The 25,144-nt window shown below is 40.5% G+C and overlaps 1 protein-coding gene across 1 annotated transcript; it reads left to right on the plus strand.

Annotated features, from left to right (window-relative positions):
- Positions 1-13,122: 13,122 nt before the first annotated feature.
- On the plus strand, positions 13,123-14,703 carry LOC309840028 (BTB/POZ domain-containing protein 3-like; the record flags this gene model as incomplete). The annotated part of the gene is given in 2 exon segments (XM_082682034.1): positions 13,123-14,182; positions 14,184-14,703. Coding segments are annotated over 2 exon segments (1,524 nt in total). The 5' UTR covers positions 13,123-13,178.
- Positions 14,704-25,144: the final 10,441 nt, after the last annotated feature.

Here is a 25,144-nt window from a genome sequence, read left to right on the forward strand (position 1 = left end):
CACTAGCGAAATCAAGTCAGTTATTGTCAAAGAACAGAAAACAAAGGAAACCAGAAAGAAGTGTTAAAGGTATGAAAATATAGAATAAGATGACAGAAGCCAAATTAGTAATAATAATAAATGTCAGTAGGTTAAACCAGTGGGTTTCAAAATTTCAAGCACTTGAATCTTATTTTCAAATAAAATACTACGTTTAATCCCAAATTACAAAACTGTACATTTTTTAGCTGCATGTATTGATTATAAAGTCAATTAATGAGGCCAACGATAATGAGAAAGTAGCCTCCACTACGTGCATACCAGTGTCTTGGACTGTCAGTTTATCTGAAAATTAATCTATAGAGCAATGTACTTCCAATCATAATGCAATACAATTTTTATTAGAACTTGACAAAATGATTCTGAAGAACATTTTGGAAAAAAGGAAGATAAAAATCAACAACAAAGACAAAAAGAAGAATATGAGGGGTGATTGTAGAGTTGCTATACAAGATATTAAAATGTACTGAAAAACCTAATAATTAAAGGCATGATAGTAGCCCCAGAAGAGTAATAGCACTTAAATAATCCAAGTATGTGTGCAGTTGTCCATATTTTTTAATTTAGAAAAGTTTGCAAATCAACTCAGTTGGGAAAGTATGGTAAATGATTTTAGACCAGAGGGCTAACTCATTTGAGAAAAATTAAATCAACAAAGTTGATTATATTAAAGATAGGAGTTTAAAAAGTGAAGCTACAAAGTAAGAATAGATTATAGAAAATATATATCCTTTTGGTGGAGAACCACTTTCAAAACATGACACTGATAGCTTAAACCAGAGGTGGACAAACTACTGCCCACCCATGACTGAATTTAGAATGAAGATAGGCCCATTCATTGACTGTCCTCTAGGGCTGCTTCTGCTCTAGAAAGACAGAGTTGTGACAGACCATTTGGCTGACAAAGCCTGAAATATTTATTATCTGGCCCTTTATAGAAAAAGTTTATTGACTCCTGACATCAATCATGATACAATTTTATATGGTCAAATCTAAAAAGCTTAAACTTTGGCATGGAAAATGACATCATAAATAAAAAGGAACTGGGAAGAATATTTGCAATATATATGATAGATACATGGATGTAACTGGCTTTTACAAAACAGTAAGAAAAGTTGTACACTAGTAGAAAAATGGGCAAAAGACAGAAACAGGCAGTGCGCAGCATAAATATTATAAATAACCAATAAACCAATGAAAAAATGTCAGCTCTCATTAATATTCCAAAAAAGTGCATTTCAAAATAATACCACAAATAGATATTAGGCAACTCAAAAAAAGGAGTATACTCAGCGTGGGCCAAAATGCAGAAAAACAGACTCTCATGGGCTAGTGGTAGGTGTGTAGAAAGAAGGAGAATTGGCAGCATATAGGAAAAGCTCTAAAATGTATATACCCTTTGATAAAGGAACTCTGCTACTAGGATTTACCCATAGGAAGTAATTAAAGAGAGGTACAAAAATTTAGTTTTAAGGATGTTCATTGCAGGATTATATATAATGGTAAAACATTGGAAACAACTTTAAATATGAAAGGATATGGCATTTCTTGAGTAAATTATAATCAACTCACAGAATACAATATTCTAAGCTATTAAAATTATGTTGCTGGGAATTCCCTGGTGGTCCAGTGGTTAGGACTCCACACTTCCACTGCAGGGGGCCCAGGTTCGATCCCTGGTTGGGAAACTAAGATCCCTCAGGCCATGTGGCGCACCCTAAAAAAAAATTGTGTTGTTAAACACTTTTGTTAAAAAAGCACAAATGTTCAGAGTATATTCCTGAGAATACAAGATAGGTTAAAAAACAGAAAATACATTGTAATTCAATTTTTGCAAAGGAATTCACATAAAAATCCCTGGCAAACATCAGTTAGTATTAGTTATAGCCGCCTTGTGGGATAACAGATGATTTTTGTTTTCTCCTCTTTGCTTATTCACATGTAAGTGCTTTATTGAACTGTCTCATCTCTATGGGGTACAAAGAGGAAGTGGTTTTATTTTTTCTCCATTCTCAGCCTTCACTCCCACAACTGTGCTATGTGAAAAGTCCCACCCCGCCAGGTCACGGACCCCTTAAGGACATTTTGGGATGATTCCTTGACTTCATTTTTGGATATTAAAAATCTGTCAGTTTCATTTACCCTTCAGAGCTTTTCTCTTTCTCTGGGTCTGCCAGGTTTGTGGCTCAAGGGGCCTGAAGTGAACCATGGTGTGTGGCGGGCTCCTGGGGGATGCCCCTTCTTGGCACTCCTCTGTTGTGTCGCAGGGGAAAGGAGGAATTAGGGAAAAGAGTAAGTGATTTAGCTGCTTTCCCTGGCAATCTGCTCTTAGTCATTGCTGCTTCTCTGACAGGTGCCAGATGCGCTCTGGGTGACAGGTCTAAACACTGGCTCTCACAAGGGGCAATGAAATGTTTACCATGTGACTCTTGGATATCTTCCAAACCCCACCTCCTCTCCAGCCTTGCTAACCACCAGCTTCCCTCTGTCAACACAGCCACCTCAATGTGGGGGAAGTACATGCAAATTTGCTCAAGTTTGGCTTCCTTAGAAGCCATTGACATAACCCACATGAAACTCAGGCATTAATGCCATGACCATCCATCAGGCATGCAAATTGCTCCACGGCCAGCCCTGCTCAGAAGGGCCCCCGGGAGGATCCCCGGGAGGATCAGCAAGTCCTCTCCCTAATTACATTTCAAGACAGGACCTGGTGCCAGTCTTCACCTCTTGCAGGGACCCCTGATGTCTCTATGGGTGATTCCCTTGGAGTCTCTCCCCTGGCTTGACTTTTATTGTATTTTATAAACTGGTGAAGGAAGACTCTGGGCTATTTTGGGGTGGGGAGGGGAAGGGAACTCGGCAGCCTGCTTCACTTCTCCCATGGCTCTGGACTCCAGCAATGCCTTGCTTTCTCCGCTCCCTGGCCTTTCTTATAAATTGCTGCCATTTATGGCAGAGTGTATTCTGCCTATGTTTTCCTCTAGGAGTTTTATACTGTCCAGTCTCACATTTAGGTCTTTAATCCATTTTGAGCTTATTTTTGTGTATGGTGTTAAAGAATGGTCTAATTTCATTGTTTTTTACATGTAGCTGTCCAGCTTTCCCAGCAACGTTTGTTGAAGAGACTGTCTTCCCACCATTGTGTAGTCTTGCCTGCTTTGTCATAGACTAATTGACCATAGGTGCATGGGTTTACTTCTTGGCTTTTTATCCTGTTCCATTGATCTATATTTCTATTTTTGTGCCAGTACCATACTGTTTTGTTGACTATAGCTTTGTAGTATAGACTGAAGTCAGGGAGCCTGATTCCTCCAGCTCCATTTTTCTTTCTCATGATTGCTTTGGCTATTTGGGGTCTTTTGTGTCTCCATACAAAATTTAAGGTTTTTTGTTCTGGTTCTGTGAAAAATGCCATTGGTAATTTGGTAGGGATTGCACTGAATCTGTAGATTGCCTTGGGTAGTATAGTTATTTTGACAATATTGATTCTTCCAATCTACGAACATGGATCTGTTTGTGTCTTCTGTGATTTCTTTCATCAGCATCTTATAGCTTTCAGAGTACAGGTCTTTTGTCTCCTTAGGTAGGTTTATTCCTAGGTATTTTATTCTTTCTGGTGCAATGGTAAATGGGATTGTTTCTTGAATTTCTCTTTCTGATCTTTTGTTGTTAATGTATAGAAATGCAACAGATTTCTCTGTATCAATTTTGTAACTTGCAACTTTACCAAATTCATCGATGAGCTCTAGTAGTTTTCCAGTAGCGTCTTTAGGATTTTCTGTGTACAGTATCATGTCATCTGCAAACAGTGACAGTTTAACTTCTTCTATTCCAATTTGGATTCTTTTAGTTTCTTTGTATTCTCTGATTGCCATAGGTAGGATTTCCAAAACTATGTTGAATAAAAGTGGTGAGAGTGGACATCCTTGCCTTGTTCCTGATCTTAGAGGAAATGCTTTCAGCTTTTCACCATTGAGTATGATGGTAGCTGTGGGTTTGTCATATATGGCCTTTGCCTTTATTATGTTGAGGTATGTTCCCTCTATGCCTACTTTCGGGAGAGTTTTTATCATAACTGGGTGTTGAATTTTGTCAAAAGCTTTTTCTGCATCTATTGAGATGATCATATGGTTTTTATTCTTCAGTTTGTTGATATGGTGTATCACACTGATTGATTTGCAGATACTGAAAAATCCTTGCATCCCTGGGATAAATCCCACTTGATCGTGGTGTATGATCCTTTTAATGTATTGTTGGATTTGGATTGCTAGTATTTTGTTGAGGATTTTTGTGTCTATGTTCATCAGTGATATTGGCCTGTAGTTTTCTTTTTTTTTTTTAATATCTTTGTCTGGTTTTGGTATCAGGGTGATGGTGCCCTCATAGAATGAGTTTGGGAGTTTTCCTTCCTCTGCAGTTTTTTGAAAGAGTTTGAGAAGGATAGGTGTTAGCTCCTCTCTAAGTGTTTGATAGAATTCGCCTGTGAAGCCATCAGGTCCTGGACTTTTGTTTGTTGGGAATTTTTTAATCATAGTTTCAATTTCAGTGCTTGTGATTGGTCTGTTCATATTTTCTATTTCTTCCTGGTTCAGTAGTGGGAGGCTGTACCTTTCTAAGAATTTGTCCATTTCAACCAGGTTGGCCATTTTATTGGCATACAGTTGCTTGTAGTAGTCTCTTATGTTCCTTTGTATTTCTGTGGTGTCAGTTGTGACTTCTCCTTTTTCATTTCTAATTTCATTGATTTGGATTCTCTCCCTTTTTTTCTTGATGAGTCTGGCTAAAGGTTTATCAATTTTGTTTGTCTTTTCAAAGAACCAGCTTTTAGTTTCATTGATCTTTGTTATTGTTTTCTTTGTCTCTATTTCATTTATTTCTGCTCTGATCTTTTTTTTTTTTTTTTTTTTTTTTGCGGTACACGGGCCTCTCACTGTTGTGGCCTCTCCCATTGTGGAGCACAGGCTCCAGACATGCAGGCTCAGCAGCCATGGCTCACGGGCCCAGCCACTCCACGACATGTGGGATCTTCCCGGACCAGGGCACGAACCCGTGTCCCCTGCATCGGCAGGCGGACTCTCAACCACTGTGCCACCAGGGAAACTCTGCTCTGATCTTTATGTTTTCTTTCCTTCTACTACTTTGTTCTTCTTTCTCTAGTTGCTTTAGGTGTAAGATTAGATTGTTTATTTGAGATTTTTCTTGTTTCCTGAGGTAAGATTGTATTGCTATAAACTTCCCTCTTAGAACTGCTTTTACTGCATCCCATAGATTTTGAATCATTGTGCTTTCATTTTCATTTGTCTCTAGGTATTTTTTGATTTCTTCAGTGATCCATTCTATTGGTTGTTTAGTAGCATATTGTTTAGCCTCCACGTGTTTGTGTTCTTATAGTTTTTTTCTTGTAGTTTATTGCTTATTTTTAAAAATTAATTAATTTGGCTGCGTTGGGTCTTAGTTGCGACATGCAGGTTCCTCATTTTGGTATGTGGGATCTTTTGTTGCCGCGCGCAGGCTCTTCGTTGTGGTGTGTGGGCTTCTCTCTAGCTATGGCGCGTGGGCTACAGAGCATGCAGGCTCAGTAGTTGTGGTGCTCAGGCTTAGTTGCTCCGTGGCATGTGGGATCTTAGTTCCCTGACCAGAGATCGAACCTGCGTCACCTGCATTGGAAGGCAGATTCTTAACCACTGGACCACCAGGGAAGTCGCTCTTGTAGTTTATTTCTAACCTCATAGTGGTGTGATTGGAAAAGGTGCTTGATATGATTTCAGTTTTCTTAAATTTACCGAGGCTTGTCTTGTGGCCCAGCATGTGGTCAGTCCTGGAGAATGTTCCTTGTGCACTTGAGAAGAATGTGTATTCTGCTGTTTTTGGATGGAATGCTCTATAAATATCAATTAAGTCCATCTGCTCTAATGTGTCATTTAAGGCCTGTGTTTTCGTATTGATTTTCATTTTGGATGATCTGTCCATTGATGAAAGTGGGGTGTTAAATTCCCCCACTATTATCGTGTTACTGTTGATTTTTCCGTTTATGACTGTTAGTATTTGCCTGATACATTGAAGTGCTCCTATGTTGGGTGCATAAATATTTACAATTGTTGTATCTTCTTCTTGGATTGATCCCTTGATCATTATGTAGTATTCTTCTTTGTCTCATATAACATTCTTTATTTTAAAGTCTATTTTGTCTGACGTGAGTATTGCTACTCCAGCTTTCTTCTGATTTCCATCAGCGTGGAATACCTTCTTCCATCCCCTCACTTTCAGTCTGTATGTGTCCCTAGGTCTGAGGTGAGTGTCTTCTAGATGGCATATATATGGGTCTTGTTTTTGTATCTACTCAGCCAGTCTATGTCTTTTGGTTGGCTCATTTAATCCATTTACATTTAAGGTAACTATCAATATGTGTATTTCTGTTGCCATTTTCTTAATTGTTTTGGGTTTGTTTTTGTAGGTCTTTTTTCTTCCCTTCCTTCCTCTTTTGTTCTCTTCTCTTGTGCTTTGATGACCATCTTTAATGTTGTGTTTGGGTTGCTTTTTCTTTTCTTGTGTGTATATCTATTGTAGTTTTTGGATTTGCTATTCCCATGAGGTTTTGATATAGCAGTCTATATATGTACAAGTGTTTTTTTTTTGTTTCTGTTTTTTTTTTTTTGTTTTTTAAGCTGCTAGTCTCTTTCCCCCCTCCAGAGGAGTTCTTTTAGCATCTATTGCAAAGCTGGTCTGGTGGTGTTGAATTCTCTTAAGTTTTGCTTGTCTGTAAAGCTTTTGATTTCTCTGTCAAATCTGAATGAGAGCATTGCTGGGTAGAGTATTTTTGGTTGTAGGTTCTTCCCTTTCCTCACTTTAAATATACTGTGCCACTCCCTTCTGGCTTGCAGAGCTTCTGCTGAGAAATCAGCCGATAACCTAATGCAAGTTCCCTTGTATGTTATTGTCATTTTTCTCTTGTTGCTTTTAGTATTTTTTCTTTGTCTTTGATTTTTATCAGTTTGCTTACTGTGTGTCTTGGCATGTTTCTCCTTGGGTTTATCCTGCCTGGGACTCTCTGTACTTCCTGGACTTGGGTGGCTAGTTCCTTTCCCATGTTAGGGAAGTTTTCAACTCTAATCTCTTCAAATATTTTCTCTGGTCCTTTCTCTCTCTCTTCTCCTTCTGGGACCCCTATAATGTGAATGTTGTTGCATTTAATGTTGTCCCAGAGGTCTCTTAGGCTGTCTTCATTCCTTTTCATTCTTTTTTCTTTATTCTGTTTTGCAGCAGTGATTTCCACCATTCTGTCTTCCAGGTCACTTATCTGTTCTTCTGCCTCAGTTATTCTGCTATTGATGCCTTCTAGTGTATTTATCATTTCTGTTATTGTATTGTTCATCTCTGTTTGTTTGTTCTTTAATTCTTCTAGGTCTTTGTTAAACATTTCTTGCATCTTCTCGATCTTTGCCTCCATTCTTTTTCCGAGGTCCTGGATCGTCTTCACTATTATTATTCTGAATTCTTTTTCTGGAAGGTTGCCTATCTCCATTTCATTTAGTTGTTTTTCTGGGGTTTTATCTTGTTCCTTCATCTGGGACATAATCCTCTGCCTTTTCATTTTGTATAACTTTCTGTGATTGTGGTTTTTGTTCTGCAGCCTGCAGGATTGTAGTTCTTCTTGCTTCTGCTGTCTGCCCTCTGGTGGATGAGACTATCTAAGAGGCTTGTGCAAGCTTCCTGATGGGAGGGACTGATGGTGTGTAGAGCTGGGTCTTGCTCTGGTGGGCAGGGCTCAGTAAAACTTTAAACTGCTTGTCTGCTGATGGGTGGGGCTGTGTTCCCTCCCTGTTAGTTGTTTGGCCTGAGGTGACTGGAGCCTACAGGCTGTATGGTGGTGCTAATGGTGGCCTATGGGAGGGCTCACACCAGTGAGTACTTCCCAGAACTGCTGATGCCAGTGTCCTTGTCTCCATGGTGAGGTACAGCTGCCCCCCGCCTCTGCAGGAGACCCTCCAACACTAGTAGGTAGGTCTGGTTCAGTCTCCTGTGGGGTCACTGATCTTTTCATCCGGGTCCTGGTGCATACAAGACTTTATGTATGCCCTCCAAGAGTGGAGTCTCTGTTTTCCCCAGTCCTGTGGAAGTCCTGCAGTCAAATCCCACTGGCCTTCAAATTCAGATTCTCTAGGAATGCCTCCTCCCGTTGCCAAACCCCCAGGTTGGGAAGCCTAATGTGGGGCTCAGAACGTTCACTTCAGTGGGTGGACTTCTGTGGTATCAGTGTTCTCCAGTTTGTGAGTCACCCACCCAGCGGTTATGGGATTTGATTTTACCCTACCGTCTCATTGCAGCTTCTCCTTTGTCTTTGGATGTAGGGTATCTTTTTTGGTGGGTTCCAGCATCTTCCTGTCAATGGTTGTTCAGCAGTTCTATTGTTTACATTTTTAAAACAGCTTAGTTGGGGTATGACTGACATACAATAAACTGCATGCATTGAAGTATGCAATTTGATACATTTTGACATACGTATATGCCTGTAAAACCATCACTGCAATCAGGATAATGAACACAGCACGATTAGAATTTCATTAGGAAAATATATATGGCCTAGAAGGAACTACTCTACAATGCTCAGATTATTTATATTTAGAAAATTTTATTTTACTCTTTTTGAATGTAGTTTCAAAATTTTCTGCAATGTGCACGTGTTACTTTTCTGGGCAGAAAAACCTTGAGGAAAAGTTAGTGACAGTGACTGAGGGTGAGTGGCAGGGTGGTAGGTCAGGAGATTGTACCTTATGGAAACCAAGGAAAGAGAAATTCTTAGTAAGGAAGGCTCAGGAGTTTTAAATCCCATATATTGGTTAATTAAGACTCTACCAGAAAGGATCCAGAGTTTTTTCTGTGGCACATCAACAGTGGAGATAGAAAATAGTGGGTTAAGGAATAAATGGGCTTGGCAGAGTAGAAGAGGAGGGGCCCAAGCCCAGCTGCCAACGTAAGTGTTGACCATAAGGAGGGACACCTCTTCCCCTGAGATCAGAAGTAATGGAGCTAGAGAGAGGGGGAGGTGTTAGAATTTCACGTTGGAAGGTGGAGAGTTGACAGCTGCACTTTTGCCTGTGATAAAAGAGGCAACGTTTTGTCCTACCAATAATGTGACTTACATGGTGTGATGGAAGACATTGGTGAATTTTGTCAGTGGCAACTAGGAAGTGGCTGGTATGAGCAATGTGTACTTGCATTGAATAACTACTTCAGGATGAAGGACCACTGTTTGAAATGGTCTCTATTTCCTTGTTTTGATTTATTTTATCAGAAGAGGAAAAGTGAGTTGTGAGATTAATTCAGTGCTGGAGAAGGGAGAGGTGGGTAAACAAGGAAACAGAGTTAGGTAACAGATGCTTTATTATTGGAAAAGCAATTGTTAGCTGGAATATAAATTAGGAGTGCCTGCTGTTTAAGAAAAGCATAGGTTATTTTTTATTTTTGGTACATGGTTGATTTTGGTCTATTCCAACTTGGATTATCACATTCTCCTTCCAGCTAATTCTTCACCCAATATTTAGTTCACATTTTTTTAACACTCCATGTGCTAAGCCATTTCATTTTTACAATGGAGTAGTTAAAATAGTTCTTGTGTTTCAAATCAAATGCCGGAAGCAGTGTCTGCACACAATAAGCATTTTACAAATGTACCAAATAGACGACCAGACATTCCTGTGCATCTACAGATATATAAAACAGGGCATCTTTGAATAATGGCTTTGAGATTCTTTCAGATAGACCCTAATAAGTAAAGGCAGAGTAAACATTATCTGTGGTAGATACTCGGGAAGAAAACTAATTTATAAGTATCCCAGTGTCTCCAGATGGAGGAATAGCCCACCCAACCAAATCAATGACAAATCTGGTGGTATCGTCAGTTCTACACAGATCAGATGACAACTGCAAATAGGTGTTATCTAGTGAAAACTTCCCACCATATTGCGCTTGCTTCCTTCAGGCCTCTTCATGTTTTATTAAAGTCACTAAATAAGTTGCCATTTCCTTAACTTGGCTCTTGGAATGTTCTAAAGTTTGAGAGTCATTGCTTTTCGGAGAGCACATGACGTTATAGAACTTGTTTACCAGCACTAGGTATTTCCTTGGAGGCTTGAGCCTTAGAGAGAGCGTATATTTATTTCCACCAATCATGAAAGCTAAAGGAAATTGTCAATGACCAATGTTAAACAGCCTTAATATATTTGCAAAGCCCCAGATCTAGTGTTCACTGAAGATCGTTTTTGGCAGGTTTTTTTTTTTCTTTTTGTGCTTCCTATATCTACTTTCCTTATTAAAGCTATCTTCATCATCAAAGATTCACTGTCTTGAATTTATATCCTGAAAGATGCCAGCCTATTGTTGATTTATAGAGTATTTCTGTGCTTAAGTTTCAGATCTAAATTTCATCCTTTTATCCAGGAGGAGCTTCATACAGTGGCTGGGTGAAGTGACTTCCATACCCTGTTGCTAGAGTGATATCTCACTGAAGGCTCTTGACCCTTTCCATGCCTCAGTTTCTTCATCTGTAAGATGGTAATAATATGCCAGGTTTATCCTACAGGACTTTTCAGGGATTCAATAAGATTTTTATGGAAAAGCACTTTGGAAAGAATTCAGGATGAATGGATAAAGATATTATATATATATATGTATATATATACATACATATATACATGTATATATACATACATACATATACACACACAATGGAATATTACTCATCCATAAAAAAGAATGAAGTTCTGTCATTTGCAGCAACGTGGATGGATTTAGAAAATATTATGCTTCATGAAATGAGTCAGACAGAGAAAGACAAATACTGTGTGATATCACTTATATGTCCATGCAAGTATGTTTAGGGAGGGAGGATGACAGCTAAAGTCAGGAAAGGGATTATGGGAGGATGATGAGTGACCTTACAGATTCAGAAGATACAACTGTTCATGAAGGCTGTAATGGCATCAGGGAGAAGGTTTTCTGCCTTTAAATAAAGGGACAGGTGAACAGGTAACTGAGTTCATGCAGCTGAAAGAGAGCACTTGAAGGGCAGGAAAAGAGCTTGAACGTGGCGGTGACAAATGAGGGCGTGGCAACAAGAGCTCTCTCCTTTACCACCCTATGTTACTGCCACCCCTTAGAAGGCAGGACCAGGACTTGATTATCAGATTTCTGTGTATGTCTCCCCAGCTATGTGATTTAAAAAACAAACGTGGGTAGACTGTTACGGTGGGAGTGAGAAACGTGTAGGTAGTTAGTATCCCCAGTTAAGGGGCATAGAGCAGTGCTGCTAAGAGTAGCAAGATGTTGTTTGACATTTAAAAATAGATCTAACTCTACCAATTAGTCTGTTCTGCCCATGGTAACCTTATTCAATGCTATGGTGGTAATCATTTCTGGAAAGCTTTGACATATTTTATCATTGAACTGCCAGGTTCACACTTAGCTGTAATTCATTCACAGATAAGTGTGTCTTGTTAACCAAATTATGTTGACTCCCTTGGAAATCTGGTGTGAGGACTTTCTTGTTTCCTGTCTTCATGTGGTTTTATGGTCTCATGACAGACCATTAGCGTGAAGAAAGATTGATTATTGTCTTGGGTGCCAAAATGTAATTTGCCCCCATTTTCATTTTTCTTTTTCATCAGCTGCAGAATCATATGCATTTATCAAAATGGGTGTCATCTGTTTTGAAATTCATGAAGTTAGATTGCACACTTGTCAAACATTTTTTTTCTGGCATTGACAAATACATCAACATCAAGCTTTGCTTAAACTGTTTAGAAATGGAGATGTCCAGGTGAAAGAATGGTGGAATGAAAATGAGAGACTAGGGCCTGGAAGGGCTCATTCATTCCACCACCATTTTTGAATGCATTCGGTACAAACAGCAAATTGCCAAACATGGACTGAAGCCTGTGGGGGTTGAAGGAATGTGAGGCTGACTCACTTATTGAAAAATATTTAGTGCTTACAGTGCTCGGCATTGTGCTAGCCACTGGAAACAGTAGCAACAACACCAGCAAAGTCTCTTCCCTCATAGAACTTATATTCTAAAGAGTGTATATGAGATAAAAGAAAGGCACTGTTTAGCCCTTATCCTCAAGGATCTTATAATCTACTTGGAAAGAAAAAAGTAAATGCACTAAGTTAAAATTTCAAAGCAATGCAAAAATGGGGCAAATGAGTAAAGAATGCATTTCAGATGTAGGAGATTGAGGCAAGCACAGTAAAAGAATGACTCCACACTGCCTCTGCTGGAGACTGGCTAGGACACACCTCTAGGAAGTCACTTAACTGCCTCTGTTTCCCAGAGAAGCGCTCCAGAGACAGTTTTGCTGCTGATTAGAGCTTCTGACTATCCATCCTGAAGGCCATTCACAATGAGTAATCTGGAACAAAGGCAATCTCTGAACGCAAGTTCAAACAACTACAGCGAATATCATACTAACTAGTGATATATGTGTTCCTTTAAATTAACTAGATAAGACTGTTTCCACTGGAGTTAACGTGGTATTAGAGGTTGTAAGCAATGCAGCAGACAAGGAAGAGTAATGTGGTTTTAAGAATCAAAAGGAGGAAGTTAAATTGTCATTATTTTCAGAAAGTATAATTGCTTACATAGAAAATTCCAGAGACTCAAAAAGCTATTAGAACTATTAAGAAATTGCAACAAGTTTAGTGGATAAAAATAAAATTTAAAAATCCACAATATTCTAATACATCAGCAACAGCCAATTAGAATATGTAATTTTAAGAATGCAATTCATGGGACTTCCCTTGAGGTCCAGTGGTTAAAACTTCACCTTCCAATGCAGGGGGTGTGGGTTCGATCCCTGGCGGGGGAGCTAAGATCCCACATGTCTCGTGGCCAATTAACCAAAACATAAAACAGAAGCAGTATTGTAACAAGTAAAGACTTTAAAAAAATGGTCCACATCAAAAAAAAATCTTTAAAAAAAAAAAGGAATGCAGCCTGCGGGTGCCCGCCGAGCCCTGCCGGGTGCTGGATCCCAGAGTGCCCGGGACTGGGCCCGAGGAGCGGGCACCGGGCCGAGGAAGCAAGTGGTAAGCAGCGCAGACGGCGGGCGCTGCCTGAGGTGACAAGGACCGCGAGCGAGATGGTAAAGAACAGGTCCAAGAAGAGCTCGAAGAAAAAAAATCCCAGCAGCAGCAGCAAGTTGCCTCCAGTTTGTTATGAAGTAATTACCTTGAAGACTAAAAAGAAGATGACTGCTGATATATTCCGCCGAAGAAAACCAGCCAACTCCAGCAGCACTACTGTCCATCAGTACCACCAGCAGAATCTCAGTAACAACAACCTTATTCCAGCCCCGAATTGGCAGGTTCCTTATCCCACCATTAGAGAGAGAAATGCGGTGATGTTCCATAATGATTTGATGGCAGATGTACATTTTGTGGTTGGGCCACCAGGTGGGACTCAGCGGTTGCCAGGACACAAATATGTTTTAGCTGTTGGGAGCTCCGTGTTCCATGCAATGTTTTATGGAGAACTTGCCGAAGACAAAGCTGAGATCTGTATACCAGATGTCGACCCTGCTGCTTTTCTCGCTGTGCTGAAATACATCTACTGTGATGAAATGGACTTGGGTGCTGTCACAGTCTTGGCCACTCTTTATGCTGCTAAAAAGTACATCGTCCCTCACCTCGCCCGAGCCTGCGTCAATCTCCTGGAGACCTGCCTGAGCGCCAAGAACGCCTGTGTCCTCCTGTCCCAGAGCTGCCTGTTTGAGGAGCCGGGCCTGACCCAGCGGTGCTGGGAGGTGATTGACGCCCAGGCCGAGCTCGCTCTCAAGTCTGAGGGGTTCTGTGATATTGACTTCCGGACACTAGAAAGTATCCTCCGCAGGGAAACTCTGAATGCCAAAGAAATTGTGGTTTTCGAGGCAGCTCTCAGCTGGGCTGAAGTGGAATGCCAGCGACAAGATCTGGCTTTGAGCGCTGAAAACAAGCGCAAGGTCCTCGGGAAGGCGCTTTACTTGACCCGCATCCCGACCATGGCCCTGGACGATTTTGCAAACAGTGCTGCGCAGTCCGGAGTCTTAACTCTGAACGAGACCAACGACATCTTCCTCTGGTACACCGCGGCCAAGAAGCCCGAGCTGCAAAGCCCGCAAGGGCCTCGTCCTCCAGCGCTGCCACCGTTTCCAGTTGTGCGCCTACCGGAGCAACCAGTGGCGCTACCGGGGCCGCTGCGACAGCATCCAGTTCGCCGTCGACAAGAGGGTGTTCATCGCGGGCTTCGGGCTGCACGGCTCCAGCTACGGCTCGGCCGAGTACAGCGCCAAGATCGAACTCAAGCGGCAGGGCGTCGTCCTGGGGCAGAACTTGAGCAAGTACTTCTCAGACAGCTCCAGCAACACCTTCTCCGCGTGGTTTGAGTACCCAGTGCAGACTAAGCAGGACACCTTCTACACGGCCTGCGTGATCCCGGATGGTAATGAGCTCAGCTACTTTGGACAGGAAGGCATGACAGAAGTTCAGTGTGGCAAAGTCACCGTCGGCACTGGAGTGCAGGGGCGGGGGGGAGCAGATCCCCGAATTTATATTCTACGCTTGAGCACGCTTCCCGGAGCAGTGCGGGCTCTGAGGTGCACACCACGCTCCTACTTGCTTGATGCTTAGCTCAGCTGCAGGTTTGCGATCAGCGCAGGTAATTTGTAACGAATGGAGCTGTAGGCAGGTTCAAATTTCTTTCAACCTTTTAATTATGTACAGGCAAAAATGCAGCGTTCAGCTTTTAACTCTATGCCTAAAAGAGCCAAGTTCTCATCAAGGCTTGTGGTTCTTAGAGTTGCGTTTATACATCTGGGGAGATTTTGCGTTCTTCTCCAACTGCCCCACTGACCTCCCAGTTTTGTCCCTCTTAGGACAATTTTTGGATCACTTCAAATTCTCTTTTGGGCTTTATTTTAAGTAGGAATAAATAGTCTAAAATAACAATAACAAGAATTATTTTTAAACAGAACCCCTCCCTCCCCCCAAAACGATAAACCTCATTGTACAATTTTGAAAGACGTTTTGCTTGATAATAAGTAATAATTTAGAAAGTAGACAGTAGTCATGTTTACCTTCTTATTTTATTTCCTTTTAAATATTTTACTTTTGGGCATTGCTTTTTCTTAAATCCTAAATTCGTAAGATTGTTAAATTTTAAATTGGAAAGTGTCAATGTAAAGTAAGTAAGAAATTGCAAGCTTTAGGTCATGACTTTTTGCTACAAACAGATTTATATTCTTTTAGTTTAGAAGACAAAATATTGCAGTACAGAGGCTTCTTTTAGAAGTAACTAAATTATAAAATTTTATTGTCATCAGAAAAAAGTTGCAGGCCTATTAATTTAAACTAAAATGGTTTTGAAAGGAAGCCTAAAAAAGCGCCATATGACAAATAGTTTAATTGATGGCATATTATAATACAGAGTTCAAAAAGTCAGATTCTTTTCCCCCTGTTTAGCTTCTGATCCCTGCCATTTGCAGGTTTTCAAAAGTTGTACTGTATAGAATTCCTATTCCCTTTTTCCCATGAAAAGAGGACCAAACGATTCTTTAGATGAATGGAAAAACAATTAGTTTTGTAGCACCACATGTTAATGTAATAAGATATTTTATTCATTGATTTTTTTCTTAATCTGTAATGTATTTCACCGGATCTACTTTGACCACATTGTATCTTCTTAGTTAATTATAATTCTGTCCTGTTCCTGGACTGCTAGAATCTGGCCTCTGGCCATCTTAAAGTGCCAATATATGCCTGCAGGGTTTTTAGAAAATGGTCTAGAACGATACTCTTGATGATACCTAATATTCACTGCCTCAGCATCACATCCAGCTCTCTTATTTGTCCACGGATAATGTACACAAAGGAGGGAAAAGCTCATCAAAACATTCTCCTTCAGCGAAGGCTTGTGCTGTGCTGGCTTAGTGCCTGTGACCCTGGTGGTGTCCACTGTGTTCACTCCCAGTTGAAGTATCCATGTGTTTCTGGGCAGCTTTTCTGCCCAGCGTGATCCTGAGATGGCTTCCCAGCCACCCAGAGTGTGGTCGCTGGCCACCTCCTTCTCCTGTTCCGTGAGCCCAAAGCTGGCTCTGGAGCAGGGATTAGTCCTGGGATGGGTGTCTGCGTGGGTGCCCGTGCGCATTCAGGTGCGTGCCAGCTCAGGAATTGTCTCTTCCCTGCCTGGTCAGTGAGGGCTGGGACAGAAATGGTCCCCCTACTGGCCCCAGCTGGGCCCCACTGAGTGATTACCTGTGCTTTTGGGCCACCTCTCCCCCTGTAGACGTGGGCTTGTTGCTTCGGCTGGCTTCCCTGATGGAGGAGAACACTGGATTAAGGGAAATGTTTTAATCACCTTTACCATTACCTATGTCTGTTAGCGTAGATGATCAAAAGCTATTACGGTGATTATAGATGAGTATTCCCAGGACAACTTTCCAAAATTATCTAACAATTATTTCTTATTAGCGAGATGACAGATAGTAGTTTTGGCAAACTGTGAAATAAGGTACATTTTCAATTTAAAAACTACTTCTACAAAGGGTTTTATTTATAAATTATGGTTAAACATTTTGGTAACTCATAGTTACCTTGCAAATTGGTAGACTATATACCTGATTGGAAGGAACTCACTTTTAAGCCAGAGGAGAAGAAACTTTATTTAGCACTAATTTCATCATATCAGATTATTGCGGTGGGTGTGATAACCTTAGAGTGAAGATTGTTCATTCAGTAACACCCATGGTCAGTGCTCCTGTTCGTAGCTGCCTGCCAGAGGCTGGGGAACTGCTGGGTGAGAGCCGCGTGAGATCTGTACACGAGGTGTGGAAGAACTTAATTTTATGTTAATTACTATCACCTGAAAAAGAAAAAAAAACGAAACCCATCCATAATCTGATTGGCTGGTGCCAAGACCTGTGGGTTAAATTTGAAAATTGTATTTAACACAAGAAAATTTTATCTTTTAAATCCTATTCTCCCTTCTGCATTTTCAACAACATGGAGTTAAGGCTAACATACTTGCTTTATTTTCTTTGGTAATCTCGAATTTTGTATCTTTTAAAACTAGAAACCAGTGTTCTGACAAGGCAGGCAACTGTAGTGTATAAATGCAACTTTATTAAACAATTTCCTGTAGATGCTTTTCCCAATGTATCTGGCAAACTTTGTCATTGTTCATATCCTGGGGATAAGGGGAACTAGGCTAGCAATCCTAATGTAACATTCTTTAAGCATATCTTAATATAGTATTTAAGTAAATGGTCTAATTTCTACATAACTATTGCACTGAATTGTCTTTTTTTAAAGGTGTTTCAATAAGCTCGCTAATTCAAGACACTAGCCACTTGTGCATCAGAGTGCTTGAATTCAGTAGCTTACAGCATTATTTATGAAGGAAAAATATATAAATACAAAGTACCTCATGTTGAATGTTATTGTACTGGTTTTTTTTTTTTTTTTTTTTTGCGGTACGCGGGCCTCTCACTGTTGTGGCCTCTCCCGTTGCGGAGCGCAGGCTCCGGACGCACAGACTCAGCGGCCATGGCTCACGGGCCCAGCCACTCCGCAGCATATGGGATCTTCCCAGACCGGGGCACGAACCCGTGTCCCCTACATCGGCAGGCGGACTCTCAACCACTGTGCCACCAGGGAAGCCCTGTATTTTTATTTTATTTATTTTTTTAACGTCTTTATTGGGAGTATAATTGCTTTACATTGGTGTGTTACTTTCTGCTTTATAACAAAGTGAATCAGGTATACATAAATATGTATCCCCATATCTCCTCCCCCTTGCATCTCCCTCCCACCCTCCCTATCCCACCCCTCTAGGTGGTCACAAAGCACCGAGCTGATCTCCCTGTGCTATGCAGCTGCTTCCCACTAGCTATCTGTTTTACACTTGGTAGTGTATATATGTCCATGACACTCTCTCACTTCATCCTAGCTTACCCTTCCCCCACCTCGTGTCCTCAAGTCCATTCTCTACGTCTGCATCTTTATTCCTGTCCTGTCCCTAGGTTCTTCAGAACCATTTTTTTTTAGATTCCATATATATGTGTTAGCATACAGTATTGGTTTTTCTCTTTCTGACTTACTTCACTCTGTATCACAGACTCTAGGTCCATCTACCTCACTACAAATAACTCAATTTTGTTTCTTTTTATAGCTGAGTAATATTCCATTGTATTATGTGCCATATCTTCTTTAGCCATTCATCTGTCGATGGACACTTAGGTTGCTTCCATGTCCTGGCTTTTATAAATAGTGCTGCAATGAACATTGTGGTACATGACTCTTTTTGAATTATGGTTTTCTCAGGGTGTTTGCCCAGTAGTGGGATTGCTGGGTCAGAGTTCTATTTTTAGTTTTTTAAGGAACCTCCATACTGTTCTCCATAGTGGCTGTATCACTTTACATTCACACCAACAGTGCAAGGGTGTTCTCTTTTCTCCACACCCTCGTCAGCATTTATTGTTTGTAGATTTTTTGATGATGGCCATTCTGACGGGTGTGAGGTGATACCTCACTGTAGTTTTGGTTTTCATTTCTCTAATGATTAGTGATGTTGAGCATCCTTTCATGTGTTTGTTGGCAATCTGTATATCTTCTATGGAGAAATGTCTATTTAGGTCTTCTGCCCATTTTTGGATTGGGTTGTTTGTTTTTTTGATATTGAGCTGCATGAGCTGCTTGTAAATTTTGGATATTGATCCTCTGTCAGTGGCTTAGTTTGCAAATATTTTCTCCCCTTCTGAGGGTTGTCTTTTCGTCTTGTTTATGTTTTCCTTCGCTGTGCAAAAGCTTTGAAGTTTCATTAGGTCACATTTGTTTATTTTCGTTTTTATTTCCATTTCACTAGGATGTGGGTCAAAAAGAATCTTGCTGTGATGTATGTCATAGAGTGTTCTGCCTATGTTTTCCTTTAAGAGTTTGATAGTGTCTGGCCTTACATTTAGGTCTTTAATCCATTTTGAGTTTATTTTTGTGTATGGTGTTAGCGAGTGTTCTAATTTCATTCTTTTACATGTAGCTGTCCAGTTTTCCCAGCACCACTTATTGAAGAGACTATCTTTCTCCATTGTATATTCTTGCCTCCTTTATCAAAGGTAAGGTGACCATATGGACGTGTGTTTATCTCTGTGCTTTCTATCCTGTTCCATTGATCTATATTTCTGTTTTTGTGCCAGTACCATACTGTCCTGATTACTGTAGCTTTGTAGTATTGTCTGAAGGCAGGGAGCCTGATTCCTCCAGCTCCGTTGTTCTTTCTCAAGATTGCTTTGGCTATTTGGGGTCTTTTGTTTCCATACAAATAGTGAAATTTTTTGTTCTAGTTCTGTGAAAAATGCCATTGGTAGTTTGATAGGGATTGCATTGAATCTGTAGATTGCTTTGGGTAGTATAGTCATTTTCACAATGTTGATTCTTCCAATCCAAGAACATGGTATATCTCTCCATCTGTTTGTATCATCTTTAATTTCTTTCACCAGTGTCTTATAGTTTTCTGCATACATGTCTTTTGTCTCCTTAGGTAGGTTTATTCCTAGGTATTTTTTCTTTTTGTTGCAATGGTAAATGGGAGTGTTTCCTTAATTTCTCTTTCAGAATTTTCATCATTAGTGTATAGGAATGCCAGAGATTTCTGTGCATTAATTTTGTATTCTGCTACTTTACCAAATTCATTGATTAGCTCTAATAGTTTTCTGGTAGCATCTTTAGGATTCTCTATGTATAGTAGCATGTCATCTTCAAACAGTGACAGCTTTACGTCTTCTTTTCTGATTTGGATTCCTTCTATTTCTTTTTCTTCTCTGATTGCTGTGGCTAAAACTTCCAAAACTATGTTGAATAATTGTGGTGAGAGTGGACAACTTTGTCTTGTTCCAGATCTTAGTGGAAATGCTCTCAGTTTTTCACCACTGAGAATGATGTTGGTTGTGGGTTTGTCACATATGGCCTTTATTATGTTGAGGTAAGTTCCCTCTATGCCTACTTTCTAGAAAGTTTTTATCATAAATGGGTGTTGAATTTTATATAAAGATTTTTGTGCATCTATTGAGATGACCATATGTTTTTTCACCTTCAATTTGTTCATATGGTTTATCACATTGATTTGCGTATATTGAAGACTCCTTGCATTCCTGGGATAAACCCCACTTGATCATGGTGTATGATCCTTGTAATGTGTTGTTGGATTCTGTTTGCTAGTATTTTTTTGAGGATTTTTGCATCTGTGTTCATCAGTGATATTGGCCTGTAGTTTTCTTTTTTTGAGACATCTTTGCCTGGTTTTGGTATCGGGGTGATGGTGGCCTTATAGCATGAGTTTCTGAGTGTTCCACCCTCGGCTATATTTTGGAAGATTTCGAGAAGGATAGCTGTTAGCTTTTCTCTAACTGTTTGATAGAATTCGCCTGTGAAGCCATCTGGTCCTGGGCTTTTGTTTGTTGGAAGATTTTAAATCACAGTTTCAATTTCAGTGCTTGTGATTGGTCTGTTTATATTTTCTATTTCTTCCTGGTTCAGTCTCAGAAGATTGTGCTTTTCTAAGCATTTGTCCATTTCTTCCAGGTTGTTCATTTTATTGGCATAGAGTTGCTTGTAGTAATCTCTCATGATCCTTTGTATTTCTGCAGTGTCAGTTGTTACTTCTCCTTTTTCATTTCAAATTCTCTTGATTTGAGTCTTCTTCCTTTTTTTCTTGCTGAGTGTGGCTAGTGGTTTAAAAATTTTGTTTATCTTCTCAAAGAACCAGCTTTTAGTTTTATTGAACTTTGCTATTGTTTCCTTCATTTCTTTTTCATTTATTTCTGATTTGATCTTTATGATTTCTTTCCTTCTGCTAACTCTGGGGTTATTTTATTCTTCTTTCTCTTATTGCTTTAGGTGTAAGGTTAGGTTGTTTATTTGAGATGTTTCTTGTTTCTTGTGGTAGGATTGTATTGCTCTAAGTTTCCCTCTTAGAAGTGACTTTGCTGCATCCCATAGGTTTTGGGTCATTGTGTTTTCATTGTCATCTGTGTCTAGGTGTTCTTTGATTCCTCTTTGATTTCTTCAGTGATCTCTTGGTTATTTAGTAGTATATTGTTTAGCCTCTGTGTGCTTGTATTTTTTTTACAGTTTTTTTCCTGTAATTGATATCTAGTCTCATAGCATTGTGGTAGGAAAAGATACTTAATATGATTTCAGTTTTCTTAAATTTACCAAGAATTGATTTGTGATCCAAGATATGATCTAATCTGGAGGATGTTCCATGAGCACTTGGGAAATAAGTGTATTCTGGTGTTTTTTGATGGAATGTCCTATAAATATCAATTAAGTCCATCTTCTTTAATACCATGTAAAGCTTGTGTTTCCTTATTTATTTTCATTTTGGATGATCTTTCCATTGGTGAAAGTGGGGTGTTAAAGACCCTACTATTATTGTGTTACTGTCGATTTCCCCTTTTATGGCTGTTAGCATTTGCCTCATGCATTGAGGTGCTCTTATGTTGGGTAATTAAATATTTACAATTGTTATATATTATTCTTGGATTGATCCCTTGATCATTATGTAGTGTCCTTCTTTGTCTCTTGTAATAGTCTTCATTTTAAACTCTATTTTGTGTGATATGAGAATTGCTAGTCCAGCTTTCTTTTGATTTCCATTTCCATGGGATATCTTTTTCCATCCCCTCACTTTCAGTCTGTATGTGTCCTTAGGTCTGAAGTGGGTCTCTTGTAGACAGCATATCTATGGGTCTTGTTTTTGTATCCATTCAGCCATTCTGTGTCTTTTGGTTGGAGCATTTAATCCATTTACATTTAAGGTAATTATCGATATGTATGTTCCTATTACCAGTTTTCTTAATTGTTTTGGGGTTGTTTTTGTAGGTCTTTTCCTTCTCTTGTGTTTCCTGCCTAGAGAATTTCCTTTAGCATTTGTTGTAAAGCTAGTTTGGTGGTGCTGAATTCTGTTAACTTTTGCTTGTCTGTAAAGGTTTTAATTTCTCTGTCAAATCTGAATGAGATCCTTGCTGGGTAGAGTAATCGTGGTTGTAGGTGTTTCCATTTCATGACTTTAAATATGTCCTGCCACTCCCTTCTGGCTTGCAGAGTTTCTGCTGAAAGATCAGCTGTTAACCTTATGGAGATTCCCTTGCATATTATTTGTTGCTTTTAATATTTTTTCTTTGTATTTATTTTTTGATAGTTTGATTAATATGTGTCTTGGCGTGTTTCTGCTTGGATTTATTCTGTATGGGACTCTCTGTGCTTCCTGGTCTTGACTGACTATTTCCTTTCCCACTTTAGGGAAGTTTTCAACTATAATCTCTTCAAATATTTTCTCAAACCCTTTCTTTCTTTCTTCTTCTGGGACCCCTATAATTCTTATGTTGGTGTGTTTTATGTTGCCCCAGAGGTCTCTGAGACTGTCCTCAATTCTTTTCATTCTTTTCTCTTTAATTTGCTCTGTGGTAGTTATTTCCACTCTTTTAACTTCCAGGTCACTTATCCGTTCTTCTGCCTCAGAATGCTATTGATTCCTTCTAGCAAATTTTTAATTTCATTTATTGTGTTGTTCATCACTGTTTGTTTGCTCTTTAGTTCTTCTAGGTCCTTGTTAAACGTTTCTTATATTTTCTCCATTCTATTTCCAAGATTTTGGATCATCTTCACTATCATTACTCTGAATCCTTTTTCAGGTAGACTGCCTATTTCCTCTTCATTTGTTTGTTCTGGTGGGTTTTTACCTTGCTCCTTCATCTTCTGCGTATTCCTCTGTCTTCTCATTTTGTTTAACTTACTGTGTTTGGAGTCTCCTTTTCGTAGGCTGCCAGTTTGTAGTTCCCGTTGTTTTTGGTGTCTGCCCTCATTGGGTAAGGTTGGTTCAGTGGGTTGTGTAAGCTTCCTGGTGGAGGGGACTAATGCCTGTGTTTTGATGGGTGGGGCTGGATCTTGTTTTTCTGGTGGGAAGGGCTGCTGGTGCTTTTTGGGGTGTCTGTGAACTTAGTATGATTTTAGGCTGCCTCTCTGCTAATGGATGTGGTTGTGTTCCTGTCTTGCTAGTTGTTTGGCATGGCGCCTCCAGCACTGGAGCTTTCTGGCCATTTGGTGGAGCTGGGTCTTAGCATTGAGACAGAAGTCTCTGGGAGATTTCTTGCCGATTCATATTACATGGGGCCTGGAGGTCTTGGTGGTCCAGTGTCCTGAACTCAACTCTCCCATCTCAGAAGTTCAGGCCTGACACTAGGCTGGAGCACCAAGACCCGGTCAGCCACATGGCTCAGAAGAAAACAGAGAAAAAAGGAAGAGAAAAAAATAATAATAAAGTAAAAAATATATATATAATTATTAAAATAAAAAAATTATTAAAATATAGAAAAAAGTAATAAAAAAAGAGAACAACCAAACCGATAAACAAATCCACCAATGATAACAAGCACTAAAAACTTTCCTAAGATAAACGTAAAAAAATAAGAAACAAGTCAGTCGCAGACAGCAAACCCCAAGTCTACAGTTGGTCCCAAAGTCCACTCCCTCAATTTTGGGTTGATTCGTTGTTTATTCAGGTATTCCACAGATGCAGGGTACATCAAGTTGATTGTGGGGATTTAATCCGCTGCCTCTGAGGCTGCATGGAGCAATTTCTCTTTCTCTTCTTTGTCTGCACAGCTCCTAGGGTTCAGCTTTGGTTTTGGCCCCGCCTCTGCGTGTAGGTTGCCCTCAGCCTTCTGTTCCCACCCAGACAGGATGGGGTTAAAGCAAGCAGCAGCTGGTTAGGGGGCCCTGGCTGTCTCTTGCCAGGTGGAGGGAGGGGTTCTGTAGTTATAATTGGAATGCGGGGCGAGCCTGCGGCGGCAGAGGCCACCGTGACGTTGCACCAGCCTGAGGTGCGCCATGCGTTCTCCTGGGGAAGTTGTCCCTGGATTACGGGACCCTGGCAGTGGTGGGCTGCACAGGCTCCCGGAAGGGCGGTGTGGATAGTGAGCTGTGCTCGCACACAGGGTTCTTGGTGGCGGCAGCAGCAGTCTTAGCGTCTCATGCCCGTCTCTGGTGTCCACGCTGATCGCCGCGGCTCGTGCCCATCTCTGGAGCTTGTTTAGGTGGTGCTCTGAATCCTCTCTCCTCACGCACCCAGAAAAAAAGGTCTCTTGCCTCTCTGGCAGGTCCAGACTTTTTCCCGGACTCCCTCCCGGCCAGCCGTGGCACACTAGCCCTCTTCAGGCTGTGTTCACGCCGCCAGTCCTCTCCTGGGATCCGACCGAAGCCCAAGCCTCAGCTCCCAGCCCCCACCCGCCCCAGCTGGTGAGCAGACAAGCCTCTCGGGCTGATGAGTGCTGGTCGGCACCGATCCTCTGTGCGGGAATCTCTCTGCTTTGCCCTCCCCACCCCTGTGGCTGTGCTCTCCTCCGCAGCTCCGAAGCTTCCCTCCCACCACCCCTGTCTCCACCAGTGAAGGGGCTTCCTAGTGTGTGGAAACCTTTCCTCCTTCACAGCTCCCTCCCACTGGTGCAGGTCCCGTCCCTATCCTTTTGTCTCTGTTTATTCTTTTCTCTTTTGCCCTACCCAGGTATGTGGGGAGTTTCTTGCCTTTTGGGAGGTCTGAGGTCTTCTGCCAGCGTTCAGTAGGTGTTCTGTAGGAGTTGTTCCACATATAGATGTATTTCTGATGTATTTGTGAGGAGGAAGGTGATCTCCACATCTTATTCCTCTGTCGTCTTGAAGGTCCCATCAAGTATGCATTTCTGAAAAACTTCTCATGCTGTAAAATCACACACTAGAAATATTAGCTTATGGGAAAAATATATTTGGGGCAGTCCTCTCAAAACATATGTAATTTTCTAATGAGACTACTAACAAAAACTGTAACAATACTAGTAAAAATATTGGCATAGTTCAACCTTCACTGATATTTACACTCAGCCTCACAATCAGGTGACCCTTACACCTTTGAGATGTAAGATATTGGGGACATTTAATTCTTCTTTTAATTTTTAATTTTTTTTATTTTTAAAATTGTGGTGAAATATAAATAGCATCAAATTTAGCATCTTAAACATTTTAAGTGTCCAGTGATATTGAGTGC

This window comes from Grampus griseus (assembly GCF_964374135.1).
Source record: "Grampus griseus genome assembly, chromosome: X".
Lineage (NCBI taxonomy): Eukaryota > Metazoa > Chordata > Mammalia > Artiodactyla > Delphinidae > Grampus > Grampus griseus.